Genomic DNA, 10429 nt, shown 5'->3' on the forward strand with positions numbered 1-10429 from the left:
ATTTGTCAATTTTGGCTTTTGCTGCCGTTGCTTTTTAGGTGCTACCTAATTTTTTTAAAGGCTCCTTTCTTGAATGTGTTCAGGTAAATAAAGTGGTAAGTGACTGTCTTGTCTACACTTTACCCTTCCTCCCCTAACAATGTGTTCCTCCACAGAAGATCCCCATGATTACACATGGCAGTGGAGGAATCCGGAGAAGAGCAGGGAGAAGAGGCTGTCCTTTGTCCTGCCAAATCAAGGCGCTGCCCAGGCAGATACTTCTCATATTCTAATGTAAGACCTCCTGAAGCCAGTCTGCTTTGGAATAATTCAGAATAATACCTGAGTTCTACTTAGAACTTACGTTACTGATTTATGGCTGAACCATGCCAAAGGAAATAAAAAGGTATGTGAATGTTAAAGTGATATATACTATAGCCAAATTCTGACTTTCACAGCTTACTTTAACATTTAAAGTAAAATAAGATGAAATATTAACTATATGAAAGTCAATTTTGATCGATTTTGTCAATAACTACTTTTCTTCCTAGTTATGTTGTCTCAATGATTTCTATGCAATAGCCACAAACCAGATTGTAAATTTACAAAACAGACACTTAAATTAGAACCAGAAATCCACTTATCAGCCTATAGCAAATTATCACTTCAACTGGAAACTGCCTTGCTCTCATGACTCTGCTGTAGAGCTCAATCTTCCCCGAGGTAGGAGACCCGTGAGACAGGAGAGTCCTTCCAAGATCAGGATAATAATTTTAAGAAGGAGTTAATCAGTGCACTCGTGTGTCCAGCAGAATGGTTTAAAGTATTGTAAACATTCAAAATACAGACAAAAGTGATGCAATAGTTTTTAAGTCACTGAAGTAATGGAGGAAACTGTCATTTTCTTTTTATCCCTTTTGTATATTTTAGCAAGCTACTAAAAAATTTCAGAAAACTCTAGAATTATGTCTTAGAGTGCCTTAAAAAACTTTTCATAGATATTCTTAAATATAAACCTTTTCTATAACTTGAACCCTGTCAATTTTTAAGTTTTCATGAGTCAAGCCAATACCTGAAACTAATTCTTTCAATGGAAAGAAAATGCCTTGGCATAGTAGTTATAAAAGGTGAATTACTGCAAAAGTTACATTTGAATAATATCCAAAATAGAAGTCAAACTCAAAGTAGTATTTAAAAGTTGAATAAGTTCCAGATATTTTACTAGTCATAATTTTTGGTCTACATGAGTTAATTTCTTCCTGCCATTGAAACAAATTTTAGTGTAACTCCCCGCTGCCTTTCTTTAAACTGTAGAGCATTAGAAAATAACATGATTTAAAGTATTTGGAAATGTAAAGAACTGGTCCAAATAACAAATTCCAGTATTAGCACCTATTTATAATTTGAATAATCTGCCAAAGTACTAACATGACTTTGGCACAAGGAATTTAAATACAACAATTCTACATACTTCATTTTATTTTTAATGTACTACACAATACTTCTGATTCATGTAAAGTAATGCTATTAATAAGAGTCATAGTTTCGTGCTGAGAAAGTTTGTTCAAGGATTTCAAAGTTCCTTAGGTTACAATTAGGGAAAGAGAGAAATTTACAATAGTGCCTGAAACACTGAGCTTTTCATAGGCACTCAATATACATATGCTGCATAATTCATGCATAAGACTTAAATTAGAAGTTTCCTTTTCTAAGACCCTTTCACTCTTTTTATTTCAGCTCATTTCAAACATTCTAAAAGGTGCAAGAGTTGGATTTGGACAGGTGAAGGAGGCTTTAGTAAAACTCCCAGATCTACATAAAACTAAAACCATTAGAATACCCAAGAGGAGAAAGAAGTTGGATAATGTAATTTATAACATCTTGCTCCTTCCTCAATTTTGTTCTTGATTTTCTTGTATTTTTTTTTTTACCACTTCTTTAAATAAATGTAAGTTCTTGACTTTATTTTACCTGCTGATCTTACTGTCTTTGAGGCTGTAACTTTTAGCAATGTACTCCATTTAACAACATTTCATTAAGACAGAAATTGTTTCCTATAGGTATATTCTTAAGACATTGTATCTCTGTTATGTTCTCATATTTACCAGGGAAACCAGATCACCCTCACAGGATGCTAACCTAAAAGAATCAGCAGACAAGACAAGAAGATGGTGACACACTAGTCAGTTCATTACAGCCTTGGAAGTCACTTACTGTTCCAGACACTGGGTTAATTCCAGAACCTCTGGGCACCTTAAGCCTTAAACTTCCCCAAAGGGAGGATTTATAATAATCTTTATGCCTTGACTCTCGCCCATGCCTCAAGCTGCCTTTAAGTCTTCTCCCCTTATAATTTCAATATCTAGTAGTTCCTTGAACCCAGTGGAATCTTCTTCATCTCCAAACTTTCCAACATAAGATTCTCTCTGCTTTGAACACACTTTATCCCATTTACTTGCCTAACTTCTTTAAAGTCTCAGCTTAAACAGTTCTTCCTTAGGGACGACTTCCCTGGCTACCCATTAGAAAGGATGGCATGTTTCTGTTACGTCTTTCATTCATTTAACCATTTTTTCACTTGGTTACTCCTCTAACAAATATTAATTCACCTACACCTACTATGTGGGAGGCACCTTGTGTGCCTTCTGTTCTAATTGTATTATTGCAGTTCACTCAGTTGTATGCCTTCCTCATTAGACTCTGAGCTTTGTGGGGAGGATCTTGTCAATCTTTCTTATCACTGTATCTTCAAAACATAGCATATTGTTTACCATATAATAGCATATAATAGATAATTCATAAAATCTGTTGAATTAATCAATGAACAAACAGATGTGAGTTTTTAGTCTTTAGTCTTAGTTTTAAAATTAAAATAATCAGCATTTAAATTTTAATTTCTCAGTAGCACTACCAAAAGTTCAAAAGGATTATTTTGCACCCCATTCTTTTTATGGCATACAGAAAGCACAGGATAATGCTTTTATCCTCTGCTTACATTTTGTGGTTTTAAAGGGAGTTTGAGTACTTCTCATGGCAGACATGAGACTACGGCACTCCATAAAGCATTGCTGGTATTCTTTTTTCTTTATTTATTCTAAAAAAACCAAACAGTATACATGTGCAGAATGTGCAGGTTTGTTACGTAGGTATATGTGTGCCATGATGGTTTGCTGCCCCTATTGACTCATTCTCTAAGTTCCCTCCCCTCAACCCCATCCCGCACCAGGCCCTGTTGTGTATTGTTCCCCTCTCTGTGCCCATGTGTTCCCAGTGTTCAACTCCCACTTATGAGTGAGAACATGTGGTGTTTGGTTTTCTGTTTCTGCATTAGTTTGCTGAGGATAATGGCTTCCGGCTTCATCCATGTCCCTGCAAAGGACATGATGTCATTCCTTTTTATGGCTGCATAGTATTCCATGGTGCATATGTACCATACTTTCTTTATTCAGTCTACCACTGATGGGGCATTAATGGTATTCTTCAGCAGTCCAACGAGTTAGAGCATTTACCGCTAGCATATCTGAGACAGCACATAGGCCAGTAGCATGCAAAGAGGTTAAAAGAAAGGCAGGTGTGAGAAGGCCAGCCCTAATCTCAGCAAGAGTCTTGACTTGGGAGAGGCTTTAGAAGTACATTTAGATTGTTGAATGTTGCTGGTTTTTAGATTCAGTCCAAATTGCTGTTTCTGCTGTTTAACCATGTGTAATGTTTTCTAACTTTGGATTAAAAATAGTGAAACTGCCATATTCAGGATGGCACCTTATCCTCTTACAATGTGAACACTATTGCATAGTAAATTTTGCTGGAAGAAATTATTTTATCTAAAAAAGTGGAGAAGAAAGAATGGGAAGAAAGAGAAGGGGAAAAATGTTAGCAACATGCCCCCCAAGCATAATCTAAAAGACAAATGTAATGCACATAGTAAAGTATAACAATCAGTCAACTGGAATATTTATGTTTCAAGCCAATTTCTGTTCAAGTTTTTAAAACATAGCTCTTTCTAACTAACTAAATGAACATTCATATGTAATCATATTGCTGCATCATGCAGTTGTATACTTTAATATAGTGACTTCAGACTATGAAATCCTAGTAATAAAGTGTTAGATATCTAGAGTCCCCAAACAGAATTGGGATTCAAAAACCCCCAAAGCAGTAGGGCATTTGTTTAAATAAATTGTTAATCACTTGATGGACTTTGCCATCACAAGGGAAGGAGAAAAGTTGTTTTCTGTCCAAGAAAAATAGATAGCTTAAAAATTATGAAAATGCATAAATACTATGCAAGCACTAAATATATTGATTAAAATTTAGCATCATGAAAAAATGTTAACAATATCTTGTTAAGTGAAAAGCTGGTTTCCAAATGTAACATAAAGTGTGATTCCAGTAAAAAAGGTATACACATACAAACACAGAATAGAGTATAGGAGAAAAATCAAAGTATATATGACAAAATGTTAATAGGGCCTATGCCTTACCGTTTATACTATATTTAATTGCATTTCCTTTCACTACATTTTCTAAATTTTCTACAATTTGTTAATTGTATTAAAAAATGGCATTTATTTTGTATTATTTTATAATACAAGAAAGGTCATAGCAGTATCTCTCCAGCCTGAGGATGAATTCACTAATATCATCTTATTTTAAGAAAACATATGTGGCCTATTTATGGGAAGGTCATTAATTATTACCTAGGAATAATTTCTATGATTTTCACTGAAATACATAAATACTGTATCTTTCTTTTCGCTTATAGCAGAAGGATCTATAAAAATTAAATGTAACTATATATTTTTTCTTTTCCTTTTTTATAATTAGCCAGAGCTATTGCAATCATCTAAGATAATTTTGGATATGTCAGATCCCTTAGGTCGAGTATCTAATTTTGAAGATAAGGAAACTTACATCCACAGATAGAATTTTAATTAAATTTTCATGTGCCTTCTACCACAGAAAGTAATCACCCACACATATGTGCACACACACACATGCACCCACATACCCAAAATAAATAATACTGTTTCCTAAGCTTGAATGCTTACCATCTTCTCTAACGAAAAGATCTTGTTTTCAAACAAATAGAGAGGTGTGAATGTCGCATATACGACCATATGAGAGGTCTGTATTGCAGAAGAACCTGTAAAACAAACATATATTATGTCATGAAAAACCTAGTCAAAATCGATCTGTCAGTCACTCACTCCAGATTGTTCAATTGCCTTAATGAATTTATCTTTGGGCTGGTGAAAAATACATAAAGGATGCAAAATGAATTTAACAGATGTTAAATCTTAAAGATGTATCTGTTTTACAGCCTGTCTCATTCATTTAAGGTTAACATTATTACTATTTAATAATTTAAGACCTTATTATACCTCATGACCAAGAGTTGTTATATAACTATACTCTAGTTATTAGTCAGTGCAACATAGAATGGTCCACAAATGAGAATGTTCAAAAGGAATTATTTTTAAATTGAGGTATTTCTTTACTTTCATAGATAGAATCTTTATTCTGTGTTGAACTTACAGAAAGTCCAGGAGTTTCTATGTCCTTTGTCATTTCAAAAGAAAGAAAACATAAGTAAAATGAATTTTCCATGAAGAAGTAAGGCATAAATAATTTAGCTTGAAGTGTTTAATGCAGGTAGAATTTACTTTTGAGCATTGCTTATTTGTTTGTTATGTTTTCTTATACCTGAAATTATTCTATTTGATTATTTTATTCAGTAATTTTTGGTCCTGCAAATATTTTGGACAAATAAATAGAAGTCAATTTATTTTAGCCTCTTTTTATTTTTAATTAAATTTTTTTTACAAATTTACATACTGAGATTTAACTATATTTGATACTATGTTTACAAAAGAATAATATCTTTAAGACCACAGAATATAAATTAGTTGTCAGCTCAGTATATCTCTACAATAGAGATATGAAAATCTGCCAAACTTATAGAAACATACTTTTACATTTCAAAATTGAAATATTTACATTTCTCATACACTTTGCCAACACATATTGATTGCTTTTTCCCTACATTACTCATTTACCTATGCTACATTTTTTTTGATGATGTTAGTTATCATCTAATGTCCATGGATGCTGCCTCCTCAACTAACTTTTAAGGTGTTTGTCTGCAGAGGCTTGGTTAATAATTTGGTTTACTCCTTGTGGAGTACAAGGTACACTGTATTGTGTGATAACTTGTATGAAATAATATGTTTTTAAGTATGAATAATCATCTTAAGTTTAAGGATGCAGTAAAATAATTATTCCTTTTAAAAAGAATGAATGTTAATGAAAATACTTTTCATGCACTCCTATCATCAGATAAAACCATTTGAGATACCCACATTGACCAGAATGCCCTCTGCAGTGACCAGTAATTTACAGTCTAGTTACTTTTCTCACTGATCAATGTAATAGAAGCCCTCCAATAAGTCCTCTAATCAAAAGAAAGATTGTGAAATGTCTTTAGGTGTCAGCTGAGAGTTGAAGGCTAGTAATGGAGAGAAAGTTCCTGACAGTGATGACTGCTAAATATTAAAATGGATAAAATTTTAAAATCAGTTTTTTATCCATCTGCAGAACTTTCAAGGAAGAGGATAAGATTAAATGTACTTTTCAGGTTCAAGATTAAGCAGTTGACTCTACAGCTTAGGAAAGTATGAAGCATGAGAGGTAGAGGAAAGAAGAGTGAGGATTCCTCTCTGAGCCTGGCTACTGCGCAGGACTGGGCTTCTTTACAAAAGTCAGCTGAGTTTCCAGATGTTAAATATACACTCTACATAATATTTGACCAAATATCTGGGCACCCCATGGCTCCTTCAAGTTAATGATCCATTTCATTAACTCTTTTCTAAATCTTGTTTTAAAAATCATCAAGTGTAAAAGTATTTTGGTCCAAATTATATCCCACATTTGTACATTATGCATTAGAAATTTTGATGTCTTCCCTAAAATTTTCTAAAGTTTAATATTTAATATGATCACATTAAGTACTTTGCCCTTGATCTTTAATAAGTCTTTTGAACTTTTATTTTCCTTATGATATTAAAAATAAAGTTTGTGATGTAAGCATTTTGAAAAAAGTTCTCATTTACTTTATAGCATTATGTAATCAAATATATGGAAACTTGGGAATTCCAGGTGGGGTCTTGGAAAAAAATAACTTTAGAAACTTGAAGTAAAGAATGTGGTCTTGACATATTATAGAAATGATGTTGATGACAAAAAATAGTTCCTCCAAATTTTAAGATAATCACACATTTTACATGAGATTGTAATATTTAATGTTGAAATTTTAAAAAATAACACCAATGTTTAGTCAAGGGTGAAGTTTTAAATATTTAATAAGTGGTATAGCATGGACACAGATTAATTAGACTAGAAGCTGATTATAAATATTGGTAACACTATACTGGTGCTATTAGCTAAACATCGGTCTGTAAAATCTGGATAAGAATGTGCTATTAAATAGAGATTTTCAAACTATGTTTTATACATCTTATAAATGAGATTCAGGGGCCCAGGAACTCAGTGAACTATTACGTAAAACACTGCAGATTTGTGTGCACACTAACTGCTTTAGTCTGTTTTGTACTGCTAAAACAAAATATTTAAGACTGGGTAACTTATAAAGAACAGAAGTTTATTTCCCCACAGTTCTGGAGGCTAGGAAGTCCAAGATCAAGATGCTGGCATCTGGTGAGGAACTTTTTGCTGTGCCATCCCATGGCCAAATAAGCACGTCATCCCATAGGCAAACTCACCCTTTTATAACAAACCCACACGAGGATACCTAATCACACCCATGATAATGGCATTAATCCATTCCCTCTGTCCTCATGGCCTAATTACCTCTCATTAGCCCCACCTCCCAACACTGTTTGCTCCCCACTGGGGAGCAAACAGTGTTGAGAGGTTAGCTGTTTGATCCCCAAACAGCATTGGGGATCAAAATTCTAGCACATGGACTTTAGAAGACACATTCAACCAAGAGTACGAAGAATTTGGAAAAACAGAGATGGTTCATAATTTTTATAAGATTTTCAAAGAAGTTTATTACCCAATAAAAGATGCGAATTATTTGTAAAGTGTCTAAAGGGCCTTGGATAATTCCTATTTGTTCTATTATTTCTCTGTAAATATGTTGTGTGATTCTGCAGTATTAGAACACTCATAATGCTTTCTGGTTTTATTATATATGGATAAAAGTTCTTTCAGAAGATCTTAAAGGCAAATGTTTAAATCCAGGGGCTCTATGATTTCTTTCAGTGAACTATCAATGATACAAACCATGAAATGTCTTTATCTTTCCAGTAGTTGGAGTAACTTTCATTGAATTAGCACAGCTGCATATAAAATAAAGTCTAATTATTGAGAAAGAAATTTAAGAAAGAAATATACTCTTGAGTAATGAGATAGAATTTTACACCCCAGTCTCTAAAACTGCCTTAAAATATTTTGTACATTAATTATGAGCCTTATATGGCCTACAACTGCCATACTTATTATATTTTATTGCCTAAAAGAAGCTTTTGCTACATTTGTATGATTTCCATGTTTTATTTTACATGTGATACAGCTCTTTTTGCCTTCTATAAGCATATTTCAGAAGATTGCAATAAAACATGTAAGATTACTTAAATACCACTTCTATCATTGATTTTATTTTATGTTAAATGTTTACTGTCTGAACCTATAACAATTTCAGCCTGAAATGAGTCCCAGTGAGATGAACCCCAAATTACTACAAGTCCTTAAGAAGTATTTATTCAATATTATATGATTTTTATTTTTATTTATATGATGTGATATTTAGTCAATTTAGAATAGCTAACCTTCAGTAAATGCCTACTCTGTGCTAAGGCCTAAGTGTTTTATATGAGTCAGTTCACATAAACCCTATGAATAAATTCTATTTTTAACAGCTTTTTTCAGGCAAGTAAATTGAGTTACAGATAGGTGGAGTAACATGTCAAGTACACAGTTAAGAAGTGTGAAGTATAAAGTAATCCCTGGTCTTTCTGGCAATTTTTTAGTATCTATTTTTCTGTGTGGCAGTATCTAAAGAGGATAATGACTAGAGTGTTTTCTGGCCCACTTCCTACCAGAAAATGTTTGCAGTTCCAATATTTGAAGCAAGGCTGAAAAGTAAAACACTTTTTATACCAGGCCCATAATTTCTTAGTTCAAGTTTTTAAAAAATATATATTAGTGGGCTTCTAATCTATTTGTTTCATCAGTTCCACATGTCCATATTCTTTCTTGAGCATAATTCCCAAGGCTAATTTCTTTGCTTTTTTGCTTCATAGAGGCTACTTTGAAGATAGCTGCAACAAAGAGGTCACAGTCTTAACAATCTTTGACACAACCAGGTGTGTTGTTTAAGTTTTACTGGACTGTATTAGGCCATACTTGTGTGGCTATAAAGAAATACCTGAGACTGGATAATTTATAAAGAAAAGAGGTTTAATTGGCTCATGGTTCTGCAGGGAGTACAGGAAGCCTAGAGCTGGTATCTGTTTCTGGAGAGGCCTCAGGGAGCTTTTACTCATGGCAGAAGGCAAAAGGGGGAGTAGGTGTCTCACATGGTGAGAATGGGAGCAAGCAAGAGAGTAGGGGGAGATGCTACACAGTTTCAAACGACCACATCTTGCAAGAACTCACTGTCATGAAGACAGCACCAAGCCTTGAGGGATCTGCCCTCAGGTCCCAAGCAACTCCCACCAGGCTCCACCTTCAGCACTGGGGATTACAATTCAACATGAGGTTTGGGCGAGGACAAACATCCAAAATATATCATGGAGCTTTGTTGTTTAATACTTAGGTGTGGTCATGGAACTGAACTGTCTTCAACAGAATGAGAACAGAAGATATAAACAATACAGCTTGTTTTTACTTCAAACATCTTGCACCTGCAATCCTCCAAGTTCTTTTACTTCCCACTGGTATAGAACTTCAGAATTCACATGCTAGAGTATAGGAGGCATAAAAAGGTAGGAGCATGGCTCTCTTCAACACCAGCCTTATCTCCAATTAATTGTGGTCAAGAAATAGCCTTTTTTTTCAATGTTGTATGTTCTGTGATCTCAAAATTTATCTCTTTTTTTCCCCATTTATTTTGGAAAACAGACAATTCTTCCCTGTACTCATTTCTTATTTGAAATATCTTGCTAACAGTAGATATTACAAACTAACACTGCCTAGAATAGTAGATTTTCAATCACTTATTTTAGAGACTCAGGTGCACTGAGTACATGGCTAACTTCTAAATTGTCATAGGTTCCAGCTGCATCCATGTCCCTACAAAGGACGCAAACTCATCCTTTTTTATGGCTGCATAGTATTCCATGGTGTATATGTGCCACATTTTCTTAATCCAGTCTGTCACAGATGGACATTTGGGTTGATTCCAAGTCTTTGCTATTGTGAATAGTGC

At 33.9% G+C, this 10429-nt stretch overlaps 1 protein-coding gene and 1 long non-coding RNA gene across 2 annotated transcripts in view; one reads left to right on the forward strand and one right to left on the reverse strand.

The window, feature by feature from the left end:
• Positions 1-1823, forward strand: part of LOC108533186 (uncharacterized) — an 11321-nt gene extending 9498 nt beyond the window's left edge. Inside the window, exons 3-4 of the long non-coding RNA XR_001886675.1 lie at positions 156-385; positions 1717-1823. This is a non-coding gene — a long non-coding RNA (uncharacterized LOC108533186). The remainder of the gene's footprint in view (positions 1-155; positions 386-1716) is intronic.
• The window catches only part of ADGB (androglobin), a 243402-nt gene that overhangs the window by 140035 nt on the left and 92938 nt on the right, over positions 1-10429 (reverse strand). The window contains 1 exon segment of the mRNA XM_017877613.1: positions 5028-5122. Within this exon segment, the coding sequence (XP_017733102.1) occupies positions 5028-5122 (95 nt within the window).

The sequence above is a fragment of the Rhinopithecus bieti genome, unplaced genomic scaffold, assembly GCF_001698545.2.
Source record: "Rhinopithecus bieti isolate Rb0 unplaced genomic scaffold, ASM169854v2 scaffold_10706, whole genome shotgun sequence".
In the NCBI taxonomy this organism is placed as follows: domain Eukaryota; kingdom Metazoa; phylum Chordata; class Mammalia; order Primates; family Cercopithecidae; genus Rhinopithecus; species Rhinopithecus bieti.